This window comes from Narcine bancroftii, chromosome 13, assembly GCF_036971445.1.
Source record: "Narcine bancroftii isolate sNarBan1 chromosome 13, sNarBan1.hap1, whole genome shotgun sequence".
Taxonomy (NCBI): domain Eukaryota; kingdom Metazoa; phylum Chordata; class Chondrichthyes; order Torpediniformes; family Narcinidae; genus Narcine; species Narcine bancroftii.
In genome coordinates, this window is record NC_091481.1 from 75050746 (window position 1) to 75075296 (window position 24551).

The following is a 24551-nucleotide window of genomic DNA, read 5'->3' on the forward strand; positions in this document are numbered from 1 at the left end:
AAGTGGGGAAACTATTTCATTTGCAGAGAAGACCTGGAGGGCCTCAGCACAGGCCAGGCGCCATGCGCAGAGGCATGTCTATTCCTGCTCGAGGATGCTGCCTGGTCTGGCTCAGTATTCCAGCTCCTGTTGTCCTCATCTTTCTCCAGTTCATTCAAGTTGGCCAGGACACAATACGACTTCTGCAGCTAACACGCCCATTGACAGAAGACAAGAGACCAAAGATTTTGGGGCCATATTTTATTCAGGTTAAAATTGTGTCTCGCAATTCTGAATGTGATGAAGCCAAACCTTCTGCTTCTTCGGAGATAGTATCCTCATTTGAGACATGAGAGCTGTGGCCAAGAAAGATTGGAGTGGGAAACTCCAAAGTTCAAAGTTCGCAACCTGTGATATTCCAAGGCAGCACAGAGTGGCGGGGACCCAGCCAACCCAAGGTCTACTTCTGAGCCGGCATCAAGTCATCGATGCTCTTCCCCTTTTCCAGCCTCTTCTCCATCTCGATCATCAGCTTCACACCGTCCACCACCATCTGGACCTGTTCCACCTCAGAGAAGCCCAGACGGTCAGCGTTGGAGATGTCATAGATGCTGCCAACTGCTGCGGTGTCCACTCCACCTGGATGGGCAAAGGGGAGACCATGAAACCACTGGGACTCACAGAATTGGATGGGGCTGGAATGGGTGGAGAAAAGATTTGCAATGATGATCCTGGAACCGGGGGACTTGGACTGGACAGAACTGTTACTGTCCCAGGAAAGAATAAAGGATGGTTTAGTTTTCACTCTGGAGGGAAGGAGGCCAAACAATTACCTTTTTGGAGATGAAATGAAGGGGTGCAGATAAAGTAGACAGTTGGAGTCTTTTTTCCCCAGGGTACAGACAAGTTCAAGGAGATTAAATTCAGTCAATTACATAGAACACAGAAATCTATAGCCCTTCAGCCCACAGTGTTGTGCCAACCCAATAACTGAATAATGCTGCCTTGAATTTCCCCACTGGATAACCAACCTTCTTTCTTGGTTCCATGTACCAATTTAATAGTCTCTTAGAATATCCTATTGTAGTTGCCTCCATCGCCGTTGCCAGAATTGCTGGCCATGCACCCACCACTCTGGGTGAAAAACCTACCTCTTACACCCCGCCCCCCCCCCCCCGGACTTACTCCCAGGCTCCTTAATTCGATGCCATTTCAGCCCTGGGTAAGCCTCTGGCCATCCACAGAATCAATGCCTTTCATCATCTTGTCCACTTCTATCGGGTCACCCTTCATCCTCCATCGCTCCAAGGGGAACAGACCAAGTTCACTCAACCTATCCTCATAAGGCACGCTCTCCAATCCAGGCAAATCTCCTCTGCACTCTCTCTGCAGCATCCACATCTTTCCTGCATTGAGGTGACCAGAACTAAACGCAATACTGTGGTGTCTAACCAAGGACTGGTTGAGCTGTAACATTACCTCATAGCTCTTGAACTCAATGCCACTGTTAATAAACATCTTGAACTAGGTCAAGGTAACTCCAGCAGCAGTGATCACAAACCTACCAGCTGGTTCATTAAAATATCTCTGGACAACGACACTTTTGCTTCCTGAACATTTTAGGGTGTATTTTATGAAGTTTTTCTATCACGTACCATTTTTAGATATAACCTACTTTTGTAACTTCCCGTCATATTTTAAGTCTTGAAGCAGACAAAACCACGTCGTTGAAAATTCATTTTCTGCATTTGCATTTGGACTCCTTCTTGGCTGATCTTTGTGCCATCAGTGAGGGGCACAGTGAAAGGTTTCACCAGGACATTGCATCCATGGTAGCAGGGCAACTGGAACCCATCAGTTCCGGCTGGCTATTGTTGGACACTGACACGAGAGGCATCAAAGGCTGAGTACAAATGAAAATCAGCGGCAAAACATTTTTAGGTCCTAACGCAATGTGCCGGCATCATTACACGATTAAACATGTTCAATAAAATTTAATTCAATAAAATTTAATTCAATGTTTCTCCAACTTCTTACAGGATACAGCAAATCTCAAATTATCTTTGTGTTCTGCTTGAAGTTATTTACCATATTATAACATAAGAAATAGGAGTAAGAGTAGGCCATTCAGCCCATCGTGTCTGCTCTGTCATTTGTTTTTCAGGAAGCAAACTTTTTGAAAGAAGTTTGTTGTCCCATGTATCCTTTAGGGAGGGAAACCTTCTATCCTGGTCCGATCTTCCCTTACAACATTCCAGGTCCCCAGCATTGGAACTGTGCGGAGAGTAGAATCAGCCAAGGAAAGCAGCACAAGGGGCGTTAACTTGAAGCGAGGTGGGAAAGATTTGAAAGGAGACCAAAAGAGCATCTATTTCATGCAGCAGGTGTAATGGAACAAGCTTCCAGACGCAATGGCAGAGGCAGGTACACTTACACAAATGATTGTATCGGGAATTAGAGGGATGTAGGTTGAAATGGGACTCATGGATAACATGGTCACTGCAGAGATGGGCTGAAAGGCCTGTTTTCGTGCTGTACAACAATCATTCTGAGCCATTCAGCAATGCAAGTGGTAACTCATCCCATCTCCCCAATGTCCAGTATCCCTTCAGGCATCAACTGCATCCCATTGTGGGGCTTCAATGCCTTTAGATGTGAGAGAAATATCCACTAGGGTTCCACGTAGGTGAGGACCCTTTCCAGATTCACCCGAGGTCCATGTCTAGGACTCGGACTTCAATTCCATCAGTGGTCCTACCTCATGAGGCTTGGCATGAGGTACCAAGGGGCAGCGGGGTGCTGTGGCAGGTAGCACTGCTCCAGAAACCTGGACTCAAGCTCGACCTCCGCCACTATCTGTATGGAGTTTGCATGCTCTCCCCATGACCAAGACGAATCTGCCCAGATGCTCCAATTTCCCCCAATGTCCCAAGGATGTGTGGGTCATTGAGTTAACGGGTTGCTGTGGGTGGTTGGCTTGTAGAAACCGGGGCATGTTGATGGGAATGTGTGAAAATTAATATAGGATCAGAGTCAAAGGGGGGGGGATAGGAGCAGAAATAGGCCATTCATAGAGTCTGCCCAGCTATTTAATTATCTGATCCATTTTCCCACCTTGCCCCACTGCCTGGCCTTCTCCCCATAACCTTGGCTCAAGAACCTGTCAATCTCTGTCTTAAATTCACCCAATGGTCTGGTCTTCCACAACCACCTGTGGCAACAAATTCCATAGGTTCACCACCCTCTGGCTGAAGAAATCTCTCCGCTTCTCTGTTCTAAGCGGACGCCTTTAATCCTGAAGTTGTGCCCTTTTGTCCTAGATTCCCCCATAGTGGGAAACAACCTTTCTCCATTTACTCTGTCCATGCCTTTCAACATTCGAAATGTTTCAATGAGACCCCCCTCATTCTTCTAAATTCCAACGAATACAGTCCAAGAGCTGTCAAATGCACCTCATATAACTCTCATTTCCAAAATCATCTTATTAAACCCTCTCCAATGTCAGCTCATCCTTTCTTGAATACGAGCACAAAACTGCTCACAATCCTCCATGAGGTCTCACCAGTGCCTTGTAAGGCCTCAACATCACATCCCAAACTCAATGGGTTGAAGGACCTGTCCCTAAGCTGAAGGCTACCATCACCCACCCTGTTGTTCCCTACAGCACAAGATGTTGGCCACCAATCACAGGGGTCAAACTAAACCATCCTTTATTCTTTCCTGGGACAGTAACAGTTCTGTGCTGGCCAGGAATTGGGCCAAATGTTTGCAGGATATCTGGTTTCCAGGAGGAGCCATGGCCATTCCCTGTTCAGGAATGCTCTCACCCAGCGGACTCACCTGTCCCACGTTTTTGCAGCCTCGTTCTCTTGAGGACCTCTTCAAACTTCTCGTGCTTGCAGAGGTGAGGGATCTTCACGTGGACCCCACCACGGAGGCCAGTACCCAGGTTGGATGGGCAGGTCAGGACGTAGCCCAGGTGCTCATTCCACATGAAGCCACGGCCAGCATTCACGAAAATTTCCTCAATCTGCGGCAGGGCAGAAGAGTGGGAATGAATCGACATTGGCGTGGCACTGCCACGATACAGCAAGCCACATGAGCCCCCTCTGATCTCCCATTCCTTTCTCCCTTCTCCGGGGAAGGACGGCCTTCCTGAGATGGAAAAGAGGATTGCACCCAGATCGTGTTCCACCTCCATGGACCTCTGGAGGGAAAGTCCATGTCCTCGCGACTGGGAGTGGAGGGGAGACATCTCTAGAGAGGTGAAGGGAGTACACAGCAGTAATCCACTCCGGCTTAAACTGAGCAGTCCACACACATTGGAGTTTGGAAGAGCAAGAAGTAAGTTGAATTGTTTATTGTTGTGTTCCAAAATGCAATGAAATGCTCAGTTTTGTGCACTATCCAGGCAAGTCAACCCATACTTAGCTGTAACGCAAAATTAAACAGGTGTAGTGTAACAGAGATAAAGTTCAGTTAAAACAGTACAAGATTTTACTAAAGGATGATCTTTTTGATACAGTAGTCTGTTATCAGCAAGAAAGCCACTGTCCTTGAATCTGGAAACTTGTGTATCTTCTGCCTGATGGTAGAGGGTGGATGCTGTGGCAGAAGCGAGTTCGACTGGGGAACGGTAGATTGTTCAACAAGATGGCTGCTCTCCTAAGGCAATGGTCTCAAGATAAGCAGGAATATAGGAGGAGCTTGCAGGGTGGAGGCCAGGAAACTCTTTCTGAAGGCTAGACACTCCAGAGAGATCTCAGGAGAAGGGTTGAGGAGAAATCTGTGGGATTTTCCACCCTGCAGACCCTGGAGATGTCGCATTATTGAGTGTTTTGAAGACTTGGCGGGGGGGGGGGGGTGTTGGAGGGCAAGTGCAAATGGACACCAAATGGAAAGGAAGGAATTGGAAGGCAAGTGGCTTGGCCCTGTCTTTTAGACATAGTGAAGGCCAATGGCCAATTCCCTGCAGACACAGAATGCTTTTTTCCCCCCCCCCCAATTTCAAGATAGATTTTATTCAAAATTTAAAATATATGTGTATTTAATCTGCTCTAATTTTTGTTTGGCCCCCCCAACCTAAATCCCCAGCACCTTCAGGTACCAGGCCACTGGAAGATCCGCGCTATTGCGGCAGACAGAGCCGAAGTGGTCAGCGAAGCGATCTCCCAGTCGGCGCCCAGTCTCTCCAATGTAGAGGAGACCACGGTGGGAGCACCAGATGCAGTGGATGGCCCCTGCAGATTCACAACTGAAACGTTGCTTCACTTGGAAAGCCCAAAAAGGTGTGTGCCAAATCCATCCCCGATGAAGGGCTCAGGCCCAAAACATCATCAACTCCCCTTTACTTTATATGGGACCTGCTGAGTTTCTCCAGCACTTTTATGACCTGCACTAGATCCCAGCACCTGCAGAAATTCCTGTTTTATGGCTAATTACAGAGATGGAACCAGTTATCAAAAAGCATTGCATCTGGTTTACCCCAGTGCCCACTGCAGTCTCAAATAGGCTGTAGATGCCGATCAGTTTGTGGACCAATCGTGTGTCTGAACAGAAGATGAAATCAACGTCCATGTACCAGGGATGCTTTGACCTAGGTGCCTCCACTGCCTGGCAATGTCAGCCCTCTTGTGCCTTCATCAGGCAAGGGGTCTATGCAGCACGCCCACAAGCCAGGAGAGAGTAGATAACCCTGCCTGACTGAAGTCACGATGGGGAAGCTCCCATGATTCCCAGCCAGGCCCAAAGCCAGACAGAAACAACCCACCTTCTTCAGACCAACACAGAAGCGCCTGAAGACCTCCTTCATGTCGCCACCTTTCTGCATCGAGATGACTCGAAGGTGGTCCTCCTCGTTGACCCAGACCAGGAAGGTCTTGTCGTCGTTATGCCTGTTGGAAGTAAAAGTGCAAAACGACCGTCAACCACCAACCTGAAACGGCAACCAGCAGCCGCACAAAGTGGAAGGCCACCACCAGCAATGCAGGCGGGCAATCAGCTGGAGGTAGGTCATTTGACCTGTGTCAAGCTTAGTCAGAAAGCAGAGAGCAAAATGTGATGAAATGCAGCGAAGGTTTATGTTCTTCAGCATACCAGGGAATGCAATAATGAAACAAAAGGGCAGAGTAATTCACCAAAATGGTGGAGGAAGATAGAACATTACAACACAGTATAGGCCTTTCAGCCCACCTCATAACCCTTTATTTTGCTTTCATCCATGTGCCCCTAATGTTCCAAACTCTATCACCACCCCTGACAAGGTAGTTCAGGCACACACAACTCTCTGTGGAAAAAACATGCTACTGGTGATTCTCCTAAACTTCCCTCCCTTCACTTTGTTCACATGTCCTCTAGTGCTTTCTATTCCTGCCCTGGGAAATGGGCACTGGCTGTCAACCCTATCAATGCTTCTCATAATCTTGTAGACCTCTACTAAATCCCCTCTCATCCTTCTTCACTCCAAAGAGAAAAGTCCCAGCTCTGCTAACCTGGCTTCATAAGACTTATTTTCCAATCCAGTCAACATCCTGATAAATCTCTTCTGCCCCTTCTCCATAGTTTCCACATCCTTGCTGTAATGAGGTGACCAGAAATTAAAAACAATACTCCAAGTGTGGTCTCACCAGAGTTTTTAGAGCTGCACCGTGACAACGTGCCAGGGGTGGTGGTGGAGGCCGGAACATTAGGGGTATTTAAGAGACAGGAACGTGGATGACTTTTGAACTCCTTAACAATCTAAACTGTCCCTATTTCACACCCATAATCCTCTATTTTTCATGCTTCCACGTGTCTGTCTAAATCTTGTGATGGGCCCCAAGGGACCCCAAAACCCAGCAGCAATAGAAATTCCCAAGACAAATGGTTACTTAAACAAAGTTACTTTTAATTTTCTTTAAACTTAAAAACAGGATCAAACTTTAATTTATTATTATTAATTTAACCCAAGTTAAACCCCTTCTAATTTTAACCCATGTGTGTGTAAATTCACGGTCCAATCTCACTTCTCCACTCCTCCAAGTTCACTGGTATCAGGCAATTCTTATACTGTGCACAGAATTTAACATTTATGAATCTTCACCAGGCTTTGGTGCTTGAAGGTAAATGGTTACTGCTCTGGAAGGTTCTTGTCAGTTTTCAGAGAGAGATTTTTTGCTCGTTGGACACAAACTGATTCTTTCCGATCAGCAATCCCAGTGTCTTGCCCCATCAGGGTTTTCCAGATGATAACCTCTTTCTTTCAGGTCACCACAGAGTTCCTTTTTGTTTTACTTATTTCAAGTGAAACATTAGGCAGCTAGTCCTCTCCTCTTGTATGGAAAACAAGGGCTTTGACCAGGCTGAACCAAAAACTCTCAACCTGTCTTCCAAATGGGGCTTTCTACAAGCTTGCCAGCTTGTCCTGTTCCAGTCCCATCTGCTGCTACTGAATTGTAGAACTGAATTCATTCTCTCTCTCTCTCACACACACACACACACACACACACACACACACACACACACACACACACACACACACACACACACACACACACACACACACACACACACACACACACACACACACACACACACAGAGAAAACCACATGACCCTCTTAGAACAGCCAACTGCATTCAGACAGACCGCGGCACTGGACCTAATCTTCTGAGTCTGTTCATTCTGTTACCTTCCAAAACAATAATCCATTACTCCACAGCTTGTCCAATTAATACCTACTTGTGAAGTCTCTATAGGCATCTTTCAAAGTTTTTGCAAAGGCACCTGGAGCCTGGACTGTCTGGCTTGAGCAGAGCTCTGGCATTTTAAAAGAGATCTGTGTTATGAAGTGTTTGTTTGTGACCTACATTAAAAGTCGTGCCACAATTTATCTCCCAAAAACATATCTCTACGTAATATAAAATATAACAATCTGTCACAGACTCTTAAATGCCCCTATTGTACCTGCCTCCACCACCACCTGGTAAAAAACCTCCTTGCATTTATTCTGTTTATGCCCCTCCCCATCCTCAAATCAAATCATCCTGCATCCTCTGATGTTCCAGGGAATAAAGTCCTAACCTGTTTAACCTTTCCCTGCAACTCGGTTCCTCAAGTGCTGACAACATCTTAGGTTTGGGAGGACTGACATGTGCCAAGTTCAGCAGGGCTGGGAGCATCAGGACATCTCTGTAATTAGCAGTGAACAGGAAAATCTGCAGGTGATGGGATCTAGGACATTGCACATAGGTGCTGGAGAAACTCAGTGGGTCATCAACAGGAAGTAAAGGCAGTTGACATTTGGGCCTGAGCCTTTAATCGGGAATGGAATTGCCACATGTTTTGCTTCCTCCGTCAAGCAACACCTCACTTGTGAATCTGCAGGGTCATCTACCGTTGTAGTCTCCTCTACATCGCAGGCTGGGAGATTGCTTCGTTGAGCACCTCGGATCTGTCCCCACGATAGCTGGAATCGCCCAGCGGCCAGAAGTAAAGCACGGAAATCTGCTGACACCGTGGTTGAAAAGCACAAAGCTGGAGAAAGTCAGCAGGTCATGCAGTGTCCTTTAGGTAGCAAAGGTACCTTGATGAAGGGCTCAAGCCCGAAACGTCGGTCATGTATTTTTACCTTGGCTTGAAAAGTAGACACCTTGACCTGCTGAATTTCTCCAGCATTGTGTTTTTACATCTCCCAGCGGCCATCCATTTCAATTCCCCGTTCCATTCCCTTGCTGACATGTCTGTCCGTGGTCTCATGCATCGCCAGACTGAGACCACCACAAATTGGAGGAATAGTACCTCATCTTCCATCTGGGTTCATCCAAATGGAGGGCATTAACATAGACTTCTCTGGATTCTGTTAAAGCTCCTCCCCTTCATCACCCCATTTTTTTCCTGGTCTCTTTTCCCCCTAGCTCTCTCTCTCTCTCTCCCCACCCTCCCCTTTTCCCTCCATCTCCTTTCACAGAGCCAAAATTACTTCTTCCCTCTCCTTTTATTGCATCCAATTAACACTTTGTCTGTTGGTGTGGACTCTCCCCCTTCCATTCAGTTTAACCTGTGTACGTTGAGTACAGTCTTTTGTGCACGACCAATAAGTGGTAATTCTGCTGTGCCCGCAGGAATCTCAAGGTTGTTTGCGCTATCATGTATGTTCATAAATCTGAAATCTATTCAGGTGTGTGTGTGGTTTTTTTTTTAAACTCAGATCTTGAAGAAAGGCCCAAAACGTCGGTAATATAACTTTAGTAAAAACTCCAAGATGCAGGAGGAACTCGGCTGGTTTAAACAGCATCTCCTCTTTTGGACAAAAATATATTGCCAATGTTTCGGGCCTGAGCCCTTCTTCAAGGGGAAAAAAGATTAGAAAAGCCAGAGCAGGATACAACAGAAAGTCTCAGAATTCCAACAAGGGGGAAGGAATCCAGATCAACAAAAGGTGTTAATTGGATGTGATAAGGGTCTAGGTGGAATTCATCATGTCTGTGCGAAATGAGACAGGGAAAGGAGAGACTAGGGGAAGCAAGGGATGTTAACCAAAAGCCAGAGAAGTCGATGCCATCCAGTTGGAGGGTGCCCAGACGGATGTCTTTACTTCCTACGGACGCTGCGAGACAGGCTAAGTTCCTCCAGTAATTTTTTGACTTGCACAGCTCGGTAATCCCAACTTCTCCACCCCACACTTCCACCTTGCATTAGAACCAGGCGGGGTTCAGGTCCAGTTGGGGGCGTCGTGTTCCAGAGACCACTTACCAAATGCCCCGGCCATCGGGCCAGTCCCGAGCCATGCCAGAGGCAAGAAGCAGAGGAGAGATGGGCTTGTCAAACAGGAAGTGGTCATCGATCAGCTGCTGCTGCTCCGCATCGGTCATGGAGGAGAGGGGGTAGTACTTGCCCTTGAACTCGCCCGTCAAGGTGGCGAGACCTGCCAAGGAGAATCGGGTGTTAACGTTGATCGGCTGAACAATCGACATGCAAGGTCGGGTCGGAGACTGGAGATCCTGAGGTGCACAATTCACTTCCTGAGCCTGGAGCCTTTCCATCGGTCTGTCTCGGTGAGTGCACCAACTTTCCCCACCCTTATGCACAAACTATTTTGCGCTGGCCGTTTTGCATTTATAGAAAAAATGCCATTCTGCCCTTTGAGCCTACCCCACTATTCTCTACCATCATGGATAATCGTGTGACCTTGCAACCCTATTCCTGCTCCCCCTTTTGACCTTTTTAGCCAGAAGGGCCACATCAAATTTCTTTTTGTTTGTCTCATGGTGCCTGGTGGTGGTTAAATCTGATGCTATTGTATTTGGTGTATCTTGTGGGGGCTGCAGCAAGTAAGACATTCCATGTGTCTGTGCACAATACGTAGCTCAAACACCTCCCAATGACGTAGAACATGGAAATCTGCTGCCCAGTGCAGCCACAGTGTTGTGGTGAACTAATAATCTACTCTACCAACTACCTAGAATTTCCCTACAGGATGTGGGGGCAGGTCTTAATTATCTATATTATTGTTTGTTCTTCGGGCGGCTCCACGGAGGGGGAGGAACCTGCAGATGCAGCGACGGTTAAGATTTTTCAAAGAACATGACTGAAAATAAAGTAAAATGCTTTAAGGTTTATATTATTCATGCAAGTGAAGTTTGTTCAGTGTAAGTACAGCAACAGAAAAGTCTTTAGAACTGTTTTCACAGGTATATTAGTTAGGCATTGTGAGAGTAAGGGGTGGCACTGGTTGGTGCAGCGGTTAGCACAGTGCCAGAGGTCGGGACCTGGGTTCGAATTCCGCGGTGTCTGTAAGGAGTTCATACGTTCTCCCTGTGGGGTTTTCCCAGGGGCTGCAGTTTCCTCCCACTCTTGAAAACATACCAGAAGTTGTAGGTTAATTGATGTAATTGGGCGGCACGGGCTCATGGGCTGGAAGGGTCTATTACCATACTGTATGTGAAAAAAATTCAAAAAAATTTAAGTCTCAAACAACTGTAAAATTTACTTATCTGGCATCCACCAAAGGGGTTGGATTCCTGGGCTTTCACTGTGTTTATTTATATTGCTTTTTTATGTATATAACGTGCTGTGTGTTGTGTGCATGCACTGTGGTCCAGAGAGATGTGTATGAACAGTGAGATGATGGTGTCTTTGAACCAGGCTCAGCTCCCCAGCCCTGTGTTGGCCTCACCATCCATGCAGAGCTTCTCAACCAGACGGCGCTCCCCACGACTGCAGTGAGGAGGCAGGGCGATGCCCTTGATGCTGCGGCCAGTGCGCACCCGGCTGCTTAGGACGTAGTTCGGGTCGAGGTCATTGCCGCCCTGGAGGGGAAAGACAGGGCACCGGGTTAACCATCGGCTCGCAGAAGCGACAGCAAAGGAACCACAAGGAGCTGGAGGCACGGCCCCACCATCACGCAACGGCATCACCATCCCAGGAGGGACATTGCAGCCTTCACGGGGCAGGGACAGGCAAGAACAGCCCCACCTGGGAATACAGATACATAATTCCTGAAAGTGGTGTCACAGGTGGATAGGGTTGTAAAGAGAGTTTTTGGCATATTGGCCTTCGTAAATCAAACTATTGAGAATCAGAGTTGAGATGTTATGTTAAAATTGTATAAGACACTGGTAAGGACAAATTTGGAGTATGGTGTGTAGTTTGGGTCACCTAACTACAGGAAAGATATCAATAAGATAGGAAGAGGGCAGAGAAGATTTACTAGGATGTTGCCCGACTTCAGGAACTGAGTTACAAGGCAAGATTAAACAGGTTAGGAGTGTTGAAGAATGAGGGAAGATTTTAGAGGTTTACAAAATTATGAGGGAATAGACAAAGTAAGTGTAGATGGCTTTTTCCACTGAGGGGAGGGGAGATACAAACCAGAGGATGTGGGTTAAGGGTGAAAGGGTAAAGATTTAGGGAAACATGAAGGGGAACTTCACTCAGAGAGCAGTGGGAGTGTGGGTCGAGCTGTCAGCTGAAGTGGTGAATGAGGGGTCAATTTTAACATTTAAGAATTTTGTCAGGTGCATGGACGGGAGAGGTATGGAGGCTATTGACTGGGTGCTGGTCAGTGGGACAAGGCAGACAAATAGTTTGGCACAGTTTAGAAGGGCCTGTTTTCTGAGCTGCAATGACAGATTTCATTTTCTTCTTGGCTCCAGGCCGTTGCTTTGCGCGCAATGAGCAACGGGGAGCGAGACCCAACAACCAAGCACAAACCTTCAGGTTCTCGTGGTTCAGGTCAGTCTTGTGCTTGTCTGTTGGTTTGTAGCCACCATGGCGGTCCTCAATGACTGGATCAAACAGGTCCTTGAAAACATCGTAGGATTCCTCATCACCAGCCACGCAGCCCACAGTCATGATGAAGGGGTGACCTGCGCATGGAGTATGAAAGGCGGCAATGATGAGGAGTCAGACCAGTGCATTGGAGCGATACCAAGAGAAAACATCCACAGTGGCTGAGATCTCGAATGAGCGAATGGAAGCTACAGGGACGCAGCGCGTCGGGCAGCGTCTGCGGGGAGAAATGAGCAGTCACTGTCGTATCTTCGTAGATGCTGCTAGGCCCTTTGAGTTGCTCCATCTTATCAAAGTGCCAAAATTTGATGTTTGTTTCGCACCCTATCCCCATCTGTGGTCAAGTCGACCAGCAAAGAAATGGGCCCTTCAGCCCAATGACACTAAACCCATTTGCCTGCAGTAGGACCATGACATTGGATGCCTTGGGCAGATAGAGAATTGACTGAGGAGCTCAGCAGGTCAGACAGCATTCATTGTATTCAATACCAACTTAAAAGTCTAAGAGTGCCTCTTCGCCCAATTCGAGTTTCAGATGTCAAAAACTGTGTTTAAAAAAAAAACCTTCATATTTCCTTGAAAACCCCCTTCCATAACTTAAACCCATTCTCTCCTGGTTATGACACTCCAACAGATAAAGGTTTGATCGACATTATTGATGCCTGACAGCTCTTGGCCTGTACTCGTTGGGATTTAGGAGAATGGTGTGGTGGGGGGGGGGGATCTCATTGAAACACTTTGAATGTTGAAAGACGTGGACAGAGTAGATGTGGAAAGGTTGTTTCCCACGGTGGGAGAGTCTAGGACAAGAGGGCACAACTTTCAAGATTGAAAGGTGTCTGCTTAGAACAGAAATGCAGAGGGTGGTGAATCTATGGAATTTGTTGCCACAGGTCAGGTCATTGGGTGTATTTAAGGCAGAGATTGATTGGTTCTTGATAAGCCAGGGCATCAAAGGTTGGGCAGTGGGGCAGAGTGGGAAAATGGATCCGCTCATGATTAAACCTTGTCTAAGATAGAACATGTGCAGAGTAGATTTACTAGGATACTGCCAGGACTTGAGGAACTGAGTTACAGGGAAACAGGTTAGTACTTTATTCCCTGGAGTGTAGAAGAATGAAGGGAGGTATTTGAAATTTTGAGAGGTATAAATGTAGGTCGGTTTTTTTTCACTGAGGGTAGGTGAGATACAAACCAGAGGACATGGGTTGAGCGTGAGAGGGGACAAGTTTAGGGTGAACATGAGGGGGAACTTCCTCACACAGAGAGTGGTGGGAGTGTGGAACGAGCGGTGAATGCTGGCTCAATTTTAACATTTATGCAACATTTTGGCAGGTACATGGCTGGGAGGGATATGGAGGGTATAAGTCAGTGGGACTAAGCAAAATAATAGTTTGACGGACTAGAAGAGCCAAAGGACCTGCTTTCTGTGCTGTTCTGAACTATGGTTGCATGGCTTAATGGTTGATGATCTCGGAGATTTCTCCCTCGGCCTCCCCCTCACTTCATTCTCTCTCTGTGAGCCTCTCCTCTGATTCTTCATGATCTCTGGTTCAGGTCTCTTGCCCGCCCATGGATAAAATCACATCCACTGACGAGGTCCCTAAGGCCCTGGAACTGCCTCCTCAACTTCCAGAACAAACTCTGCTTCTTTCACCAGTTGGTTTGATGACGTTAATGGATACTGTTGCTTCCAGGCCCAATGGGATAATGATGTTCAGAAATGGTCGGCTTTCCATGGAGATCAGCAGTGAGTCTTCGACTCCTCATGTCTCCCCCACACCACCCGTGGACCTGACAAGGAAGAGTGTGCATGGAGTGATGGGGGTGTGTTTGCCCATCCTCCCTCTTCACCTAATCAAGGGCATCAGAAGAAGGGTGGACGTTTTGAGATAAAACAGAGTGGTTCATGCAAAAGCAATGTGAGGGAGGGAGGATCGTTTTCGCCCCGGTACCCCACCCATCCTCATTCCCTCTCCTCATTGGCTCCAAATGCAGTTATTTTACCTGGCTCCACCACCTACCCACCATCCTGTGCCCCCTCAGGTCACCTGGGTGTGATATGGGTGTGTGATATCCGGAATTCAAGCAACCAGCTGCCTCAAGCAACAGGGAGGGGGAAAAAAATCAAGGAAAATAAATTTTAAAGATAAGAATAATAGGTAAAATTATGCAAGTTTAAAATTGTAAAAGTAAATGTCCTCTGAAGTAACACATAGCCCTTTGGGTGAAGATGGAAGCAAATATTCAGCCAGCCTTGGTCGGGCTTTGCTCGTAGCAGCTGTTTGAATCAAGTTGTGTGAAACTGCAATGGCGTCGCCCAGGATGAAGAGCTGGTTGATGCCGCTCGCCTTTGGGGTGACCCTCAAAGTGTCTCCTTAAGAGTCGCCCTGGTCAGAGGCTTTATCTGTAAACTTGGGGGAGGAGGGGTTAATTATCTATAAGGTTATCGTTCGTTCTTCAGGCAGCTTCGTAGAAGGGAGGAACCTGCAGATGTAGCGATGGTTAAATGTTTTCAGATTCTTCCACTCTCTCCTTCCACACCACACCCCCCAACTTCACCCCACCCACCTTCAGTTCCATTTCATCTCTCTATTCCATAGTTCTCACCTTCTCTGTATCAGATCTCAGCATTGGCGACCTGCCTTCTAACCACCCACGGCCTCCCCCCGCCCCGCGTGACTCATTTTTCCTCAGGCCGCCCCTTGCTTGCCTTGCCTCTCTCTCCCCACCATCCTCCCCCCCATTTGCCACTCCTCTTCCCCTGTCTGTCATAATTTACCTCTACCTGGTTGGCCAATCCCTTGTGGGGGCCCATGTCGCACCCCCTCCCATCCTGATCCCCTTATGTTGGCTTTCCCAAGTCCCCGGGAAGAGTTTCAGCTCAAAATGTTGACCGTTTTCTTTCTTCCCACTGACGCTGCTCAACCCACTTTGGATCCCAGCGTCCATGACCCTCTTTCACCTGGGTTGTCCACCCCTGTCTGGATGATGTCATCGAGAGTGAAGCCACTTGGGGTCTCCTTGTCCCGAAGTTTCTTGTAGATGTCCAGGGTTAAAGCCTTGGCCATGTGGTTGTTGTGCTTGGTGAGGTCGGGGAATTCTTCCTCCGCCTTATAGTTCAGCTTCCATTTATTGTGAGTGTTTCCGAAAGGCATGGTTGGAGGTTGGCTGACTCCTAAGGGAGCGAGGGATAAATGAGTTAATTCGGGCCTTCCAATGCTGCAAACTTTCTGGAGTAAACAGAGATAAAACTGTAACCATATATAACCATATATAACCATATATAACCATATATAACCACTTACAGCACAGAACAGGCCAGTTCGGCCCTACTAGTCCATGCCGTAACAAATCCCCACCCTCCTAGTCCCACTGACCAGCACCCGGTCCTTACCCTTTCAGTCCTCTCCTCTCCATGTAACTATCCAGTCTTTCCTTAAATGTAAACATTTACCTTTCGAGCACCAAAGCCAGGTAAACTTTAGACATGTTAAATTCTGGGCACAGTACAAGAATTGCCTGCAACCAGAGAATTTGGAAGAATGGGAAGTGAGATTGGACTGTGAACCAAAGAATTTTCTTAAATTTACACAAACATTGCATACACGTGCGCTTAGAATTAGAATGGGGTTAAGTTGAGTTAGTTAAGTTATTAGAGATAAGTTTGATTCTGTTTTCATGTTTAAAGATAATTAAAAACAACTTTTGTTAAAGTAACTACTTGTCTTGCTGAATGTCTATTGCTGCTGGGTTTTGGGATCCTTTGGGCTCATAACACAATACAGTTATGAAAGGCATTGGAGAGCGTTTAGATTTATTGTCAGACAACCCTGCGAATCTATTTCCTGCAGGATTACCGCTCATTGGTAATGCAAAAAGCTACTCAAGAAGACAGGTACGCATGCAAACAAGTAAAGAAATGTAAAGAAATGCTTCAATACAGAGAGAAAGAAAATCAATAAAATGCAAAAGAGTCCTTAAATGAGTCCCTGATTGAGTTTGGCGTTGAGGAGTCTGATGGTGGAGGGGTCGCAGCTGTTCCCGAACCTGGTGGGTGCGAGTCTTGTGGCACCGAGACCTCTTTCCTGATGGCGGCACCGAGAACTGAGCGTGTGCTGGGTGGGGTGGATCCCTGATGATTGCTGCTGCCCTCAGATGTTCTCGATGGTGGGGAGACAAAGCAGACTGCCCCTGTCTTCTTTCCCAGGTAAATAGGTCACAGATTAGACCGGCCACTCTCAACCTTTTGCTTGGCTGTGGCCGTCCCCTCAGACTCTCTTCCCTCCTCCTCTCCTAGTGCTGACTGCATATAATAAACTGTGAGGCGAAAAGAAAATGCGGCTTTGACTTAAATGTGCTGCTGAGAATGGTTGTACTGGATGACTAGTACTTGAAGTGAGGGAGTGATAAAGATAACGTCTATTGTCATACACAGTGTACCATGTAGAAATGCACCAAAATTCTCACCTGCTGCCACTGAACAGGGGTATGTAAAACAGAAACTGTATTGGTGAACTTAATTGAATTTTAAAAGATAATAAATCAAGTTTAGATAATATTCTCAGTTACCCTTGTCCAAATACAATGGTCCATATGGTTCTTTTGTGGTGTCGGAGCAGCCCCTGATCAAGGGGAGGTTCAAGAGCACGATGGCTGGTGGAAAGAAAACTGTCCTTGAACCTGGGGATTCTGGTCCTCAGACGTCTGCACCTTCTGCCCGAAGGAAGCAGTGAGCAGAGTGATGGGGGTCCTGATAGCCACTTGAAGCTCCCCGGGCACCCCCACCCCCCCCCTCCCCCTTCATGCCCTCGCCATACACTGCTTATCGTATTGGTTCATTGTAATTACAAGATGGAGTCATTCGCAGATACAACAGGAGAAATGCAAAGACTTCAGGTACTGGAATCCTGAGCTGACAAGCAGGTCACGCAATGTCCGTGACAGAAATAGTCAGTAAACCTATCCAACTGGAACACATTGTACCAGTTAGAAGAAATTTGTATTTATCTTGATGCTCTCCTTATCGCTGGATGTTCCAGAGCTCACTACGGTTTGAGGTAATTTCAATGGGTCATCACTTCCAGGGGAACCAACGCGCAACAAGCTTCTGCAAACCGTAAAGTGGTCACAGCTGTTTCTGCGCAATACTCAAAGATGCTGGAGGAACTCAGTAGGTCATCCAGCATCCATACAAGGTAAAGATCATATAACCACCATTTTGGGCCTGAGCCCTTCATCAAGGTAGGAGCGGGATGGTAGTAAAAACGCATGGAGATGCTGGAGGAGCTCAGCCAGTCTCGCAACGCCCACAGGAGGTAAGGATATATGACTGACGTTTTGGGCCTGCCCTGCTTCAAGGTACAAGCAAAAAGCAGGCAGGTGTGAATAAACACGGGAGAGTGGAGACAGGCAGGGGGAGGAGACCAGATCAAAAGGTGTTAATTGGATATGATAGGAGAAACATAAACATAGAAAAATAGGTACAGGAGTAGGCCATTTGGCCCTTCAATCCTACCCCATCATTCAATATAAACTGTGATCCCTGGTTCTGGTTTTTCTCAGCATTGGAAACAACATTCCTGCGTCTAATCTGTCTAATCCCTTGAGAATTTTATGTTTCTATAAGATGCCCCCTCAATCTTCTAAATTCCAGAGAATACAAGCCTAGTCTATCCAACCTTTCTTCACATGCAAGTCCTTCCATCCCTGGTATCAGTCTAGTGAACCTTCTCTGCACCCCCTCCATGGCGAGGATGCCCTTCCTCAGATAAGGCAACCAAAACTGCACGCAGTCCTCCAGGGGTGGTCTCACCAAGGCCCTGTACAGCTGTAGCAGGATCTCCCTACTCCTGTACTCAAATCCTCTCGCTATGAACGCCAACATACCATTCGCCCTCCTCACCGCCTGCTGCACCTGCAGGCCCACTTTCAACGACTGATGCACAGCAACACCCAAGTCTCTCTGCATCTCCCCTTTTCCTCAACAGATACCATTTAGATAATAGAACGAAAGATGAGAGTTGATTTTGGCTCTGTGAAAGCAGAGGGTAAGTTGGAGGGGGGGGGGAAGGACAGAGCTGGGGGTAAGGTGACAGGGAGAAGAAGTGGTGGGGGGAGTGGTGGTTAATGGAGATCGGAGATTTTTACTAAATCTCAGTGTCTGCCGACTTTTGTGTTTCAGTTCATGAGCAGAAAGTGGGCAGGGGCCTGAATAAAATGGTGGGGCGGGGGTAGAGGGAAATGGGGAACACAAATGGACATGTCACCAGTGGTTATGGGTGGGAGGGCAGAAGAGAAAAAAAGTTAAGTGATGGGGCAGGAGGTAGATTACTCCATGGAAAGGGAGAGCTGAAGGAAAGGAGACAGAGGGTGGGTCGAATGGAAACTAGAGAGGTCAATATTAACTCTGTTGAACCTTTTTAACAGCTATTTTTGTGATGGTTTCAGGATGATCAAAAAACCAGGGAGAATCCCTCTGCTCTTCCTCGACTGAGGGAGGGGGAGAGAAACGGTGACAGGGAAGAAGGGGTGGGGATCGTTTAATGAGGACCGCAAAAGTTGATATTAATGCCATCTGATTGGAGGGTGCCCAGATGGAAAATGAGGTGTTGTTCCTCCGATTTGCGGGTGGTCTCAGTCTGGCCGTGCACGAGACCACGGACAGAGACGTCAGCAAGGGACTGGGATGTGGAAATCCCTCACCCAATTTCTCTTTCTGCATCTAGTTTGATTTTAATTCACTTGTTCACAGATCTTCATTACCCCTTCATTCCAACCCACCCCCCCCCCCACCCACCAAACCCTTACAGCTTCTCCTGTCGTTTATGGACACGCAGGTTCTGCCGGTGATGCCATTTTCAAGTCGTCTAGGAATAGTTCAAGAGCACAAGGTCCAATGAGATCCAGCTGACCTCCAGCTACGCTCCAGCCAGGCCGATGGCCATCTCCTAAATCGGCCACTTGTAGAACCATTAGGCGTAAGCATTGTTGGTCCAAATGCACCAAAATCTCAACTTGCAATTAAGTGCGGCACAGAGGGCCCCCTGCCCTCCAGAGTATGAGAGACTTTAATCTATCACTGAAGGTCAAAGATCCCCACCCTGACTTTAAAGAGGAGGAAAGAAACTTTGCAGACTTGTAGAACATTCCAGCTCAGGGTCGTACCTTTGCGCACAATGTTGTGCTGACTTAGATTTTTAAACCTACTCAACAAACTAAACCTTCCCTCCCTCACACACATAACACTCTATTTTTCTTGCATCCTGGTGTCTGTCCAAGAGAATATTAACCCTTTGAATACTCAGATAAGGCAACCAAAACTGCACGCAGTCCTCCAGGGGTGGTCTCACCAAGGCCCTGTACAGCTGTAGCAGGATCTCCCTACTCCTGTACTCAAATCCTCTCGCTATGAACGCCAACATACCATTCGCCCTCCTCACCGCCTGCTGCACCTGCAGGCCCACTTTCAACGACTGTACCTATTTTTCTATGTTTATAATATATACTCCGGACTGGATCTGTGGGTAAACTACAGTATGAACACCAGTACAAACCAGCTGGTGGTGGGGAAGAAAACCAGTCCTGGAAAACGGGGACACAGAGTATAATTGTGTAATTGTTGAATTTTTTGGAACAATTTTTCAAGTCAAATTTTTTCGGGGTGGTGATGGGTTTGACTTTTACACAGGTCAAACTTTTGACTGCAGTTAAGTACTTGCATTGGGAGCTCTGGTGGGCTGAAGCAGAGGTAAGTTTGCAGTCCGGGCATTGGGAGCTGAGATGGGTGGGCAGCCGGGGTGTCGGGAGCTGGGATGGGCAGGAGGCCGGGGGGTCCAGGAACTCAGAGGTGGGAGCTGGGATGGGCAGACGGCCAGGCATTGGGATGGGCAGGTGCCCAGGGCATTGGGAGCTTGGATAGGTGGGCACTGTTGCATGGTATCGACCATTACACAAGTATATATGGTAGATGCATATTGTTGGTCGTCCTAGAAAACAGGGACATGGAGTCCAAAGGGCTAAATGCCCCTAATGTTCCAGCCTCCACCACCACCCCCGGCAATGCATTCCAGGCACCCACAACTCTCCTTTAAAAACATACCCCTGGTGTCTCCCCCATGGGCAGAGCGTTTATAGAAAAACAGCCAGACGAGACTCCCCCCACCCCCGACATGAACTACTGTCCAACTCCCTCGAACTATTTTTATTCTTGAATCAACACTGAATGAAGACCATTCGTCAACTCCTGTCTTTTTTCGGAGCTTCCTGGTGAAATGTTGGTCGAAGCAAAGACACTTCTGTCCCAACCACAGGGGGGTAGGTTTTTGCAAATCCCCCCACCGGCCAAGCATTGCAGCCCCGTTTGGCAGCGGGGAATCGCCGCTTTTCCAAACCACATCGCGCGAATCTGTGATGTTCACTGGTCGGGTTCGCGTCCTACCGACTTCTGCGGCTCGGCAAACGATTTGGCAAATTCTCGCAAAACGTTTTCCAAAGTGGAGCATGTCTGGAGGAGCAAGAGAGCGGGGGGGGGGGGGGGGCGAGCGCCTGAGTGGGCGAGAGAGGGGGGGCGAGCGCTTGAGTGGGCGAGAGCGGGGGGGCGAGCGCTTGAGTGGGCGAGTGGGGGGTCGTGCGCTTGAGTGGGCGAGTGGGGGGTCGTGCGCTTGAGTGGGAGAGCGGGGGGTCGTGCGCTTGAGTGGGAGAGCGGGGGGTCGTGCGCTTGAGTGGGCGAAAGCGGGGGGGCGAGCGCTTGAGTGGGCGAGAGCGGGGGGGCGAGCGCTTGAGTGGGCGAGAGAGGGGACGAGCGCTTGAGTGGGCGAGAGAGGGGACGAGCGCTTGAGTGGGCGAGAGAGGGGTGCGAGCGCTTGAGTGGGCGAGAGAGGGGGGCGAGCGCTTGAGTGGGCGAGAGCGGGGGGGCGAGCGCTTGAGTGGGCGAGTGGGGGGTCGTGCGCTTGAGTGGGCGAGTGGGGGGTCGTGCGCTTGAGTGGGAGAGCGGGGGGTCGTGCGCTTGAGTGGGAGAGCGGGGGGTCGTGCGCTTGAGTGGGCGAAAGCGGGGGGGCGAGCGCTTGAGTGGGCGAGAGCGGGGGGGCGAGCGCTTGAGTGGGCGAGAGAAGGGGGCGAGCGCTTGAGTGGGCGAGAGAGGGGGGCGAGCGCTTGAGTGGGCGAGAGAGGGGACGAGCGCTTGAGTGGGCGAGAGAGGGGGGCGAGCGCTTGAGTGGGCGAGAGAGGGGACGAGCGCTTGAGTGGGCGAGAGAGGGGGGCGAGCGCTTGAGTGGGCGAGAGAAGGGGGCGAGCGCTTGAGTGGGCGAGAGAGGGGGGGCGAGCGCTTGAGTGGGCGAGAGCGGGGGGGCGAGCGCTTGAGTGGGCGAGAGAAGGGGGCGAGCGCTTGAGTGGGCGAGAGAGGGGGGGCGAGCGCTTGAGTGGGCGAGAGCGGGGGGGCGAGCGCTAGAGTGGGCGAGTGGGGGTCGTGCGCTTGAGTGGGCGAGTGGGGGGTCGTGCGCTTGAGTGGGAGAGCGGGGGGTCGTGCGCTTGAGTGGGAGAGCGGGGGGTCGTGCGCTTGAGTGGGAGAGCGGGGGGTCGTGCGCTTGAGTGGGCGAGAGCGGGGGGGCGAGCGCTTGAGTGGGCGAGAGCGGGGGGGCGAGCGCTTGAGTGGGCGAGAGCGGGGGGGGCGAGCGCTTGAGTGGGCGAGAGCGGGGGGGCGAGCGCTTGAGTGGGCGAGAGCGGGGGATCGTGCGCTTGAGTGGGAGAGCGGGGGGTCGTGCGCTTGAGTGGGAGAGCGGGGGGTCGTGCGCTTGAGTGGGAGAGCGGGGGGTCGTGCGCTTGAGTGGGAGAGCGGGGGGTCGTGCGCTTGAGTGGGAGAGCGGGGGGTCGTGTGCTTGAGTGGGAGAGTAGGGGATCGTGCGCTTGAGTGGGAGAGCGGGGGTCGTGCGCTTGAGTGGGAGAGCGGGGGGTCGTGCGCTTGAGTGGGAGAGCGGGGGGTCGTGCGCTTGAGTGGGAGAGCGGGGGGTCGTGCGCTTGAGTGGGAGAGCGGGGGGTCGTGCGCTTGAGTGGGAGAGCGGGGGGTCGTGCGCTTGAGTGGGAGAGCGGGGGGTCGTGCGCTTGAGTGGGAGAGCGGGGGGTCGTGCGCTTGAGTGGGAGAGCGGGGGGTCGTGCGCTTGAGTGGGAGAGCGGGGGGTCGTGCGCTTGAGTGGGAGAGCGGGGGGTCGTGCGCTTGAGTGGGAGAGCTGGGGGTCGTGCGCTTGAGTGGGAGAGCGGGGGGTCGTGCGCTTGAGTGGGAGAGCGGGGGGTCGTGCGCTTGAGTGGGAGAGCGGGGGGTCGTGCGCTTGAGTGGGAGAGCGGGGGGTCGTGCGCTTGAGTGGGAGAGCGGGGGGTCGTTCGCTTGAGTGGGAGAGCGGGGGGTCGTGCGCTTGAGTGGGAGAGCGGGGGGTCGTGCGCTTGAGTGGGAGAGCGGGGGGTCGTGCGCTTGAGTGGGAGAGCGGGGGGTCGTGCGCTTGAGTGGGAGAGCGGGGGGTCGTTCGCTTGAGTGGGAGAGCGGGGGGTCGTGCGCTTGAGTGGGAGAGCGGGGGGTCGTGCGCTTGAGTGGGAGAGCGGGGGGTCGTGCGCTTGAGTGGGAGAGCGGGGGGTCGTGCGCTTGAGTGGGAGAGCGGGGGGTCGTGCGCTTGAGTGGGAGAGCGGGGGGTCGTGCGCTTGAGTGGGAGAGCGGGGGGTCGTGCGCTTGAGTGGGAGAGCGGGGGGTCGTTCGCTTGAGTGGGAGAGCGGGGGGTCGTGCGCTTGAGTGGGAGAGCGGGGGGTCGTGCGCTTGAGTGGGAGAGCGGGGGGTCGTGCGCTTGAGTGGGAGAGCGGGGGGTCGTGCGCTTGAGTGGGAGAGCGGGGGGTCGTGCGCTTGAGTGGGAGAGCGGGGGGTCGTGCGCTTGAGTGGGAGAGCGGGGGGTCGTGCGCTTGAGTGGGAGAGCGGGGGGTCGTGCGCTTGAGTGGGAGAGCGGGGGGTCGTGCGCTTGAGTGGGAGAGCACGGGGTCGTGTGCTTGAGTGGGAGAGCGGGGGTCGTGCGCTTGAGTGGGAGAGCGGGGGGGGGGGCGAGAGGGGGAACAAGAGAGGTGGAGCGAGAGAATGTTCGCCTGGAAAAGCAAGGGCAGGGGTTGAGATGAACTCGGAGAGTTTTCGCGGTCTGACCCATTAGAGAGCGGCCGGTGACCACTCGTCAAACGTGATCCCCAAACTGAAAGGCCAGACGACGGATCACTTTCTTTTAAAAAAGAAATGCGCGTCGAATTCATCAAATCGGCTAGATTTTATTTCTCGATCTTGTCTAAAACCTGTTCCAAATGAACTCTATTTCCCCGCTGGATCGACATCTCATTTTACCTTCCGATAAGAACGCGGATTTATGTGGCTGAATTGTCTTGTCCCCAGGGCCTGGAATGTGATTTGGTGGGGGGGGGGGGGGGTGGTTGCGAGGGGCTGAGATGCCTGGAACGTGGTTTGGGGGGGGCTGAGATGCCTGGAGGGGAGCTGAACCCCGCCGCTTACCTGACGCACGGTGAACCACTCGGGACCCGGTCCTGACTCGCAGCTGCAACTCCCGCTGGTGTGGGGTGACCCGGGGATGGGCGCGCCGCACTGGTCCCTTTTATCGCGGCCCCTTCTCCCCAACATGGTCGGGGCTGGCCGCCCTCCCGTGGCCGCCACTTCCCATTGGCTGAGCGACGGGGCCATCCTCCACCTTTTGCCGAACGGACTCCTTCGCAATTGCAAGGGGGCCAGAAGAAACGGTGAGGAAGAGCCTCCTCTCCCCCCCCCCCCCTTCACCTTTTATTTGGACCAAGAAAGCGGGGAGAAGAGGGAGTTTTAAACACCCCCCCCCCAAGCCAAAAGGGTTCATTCATCCCGAGGAACCTGGCAGAATCTCTCTCCCTGACAGGTGCAGGAAACAGCGCTCTTGCGCATGAAATGGGACTGTTCGGCCCGTCAGATTTGTGCTAGTTCCCAGCAGAGCAACCCAATCTGTACCACCAAGCCCTGGCATTAACTCACATGCCCCCCCCCCTTATTTTTTTACCCACACTGAGCGGCCATCGACCAAACCAGCTGCCTTCGGGACGTGGGAGATCCAGGCGGTCACAGTGAGGACCCGCGAACTGCTCACAGGCAGCAGCGACCAGCAGGGAAGGGCTCGGACACCGAGCCATTTCACCGACTCCCGTGCATGGCACGTGGCAATGAAACATTCCCCCGCCCCCCTGCTCAGAACTGGACTTGTTGTGCTCCAGTTGGACTGGAGATTCCGTGCTGGAGTTGGACTGGAC

At 50.5% G+C, this 24551-nt stretch overlaps 1 protein-coding gene across 1 annotated transcript; it reads right to left on the bottom strand.

Moving 5' to 3' along the window:
- Positions 1 to 225: 225 nt before the first annotated feature.
- LOC138748915 (creatine kinase M-type) lies at positions 226 to 23882 on the bottom strand. The gene is made up of 8 exons (XM_069909837.1): positions 23776 to 23882; positions 15214 to 15426; positions 12171 to 12325; positions 11134 to 11266; positions 9711 to 9882; positions 5750 to 5873; positions 3820 to 4009; positions 226 to 618 (listed from the first exon to the last, which is right to left on the bottom strand). The coding sequence occupies exons 2-8, from the start codon at positions 15404 to 15406 to the stop codon at positions 440 to 442; spliced, it is 1146 nt and encodes a 381-aa protein (XP_069765938.1). The 5' UTR covers positions 15407 to 15426; positions 23776 to 23882; the 3' UTR covers positions 226 to 439.
- Between the last annotated feature and the right edge of the window lie 669 nt (positions 23883 to 24551).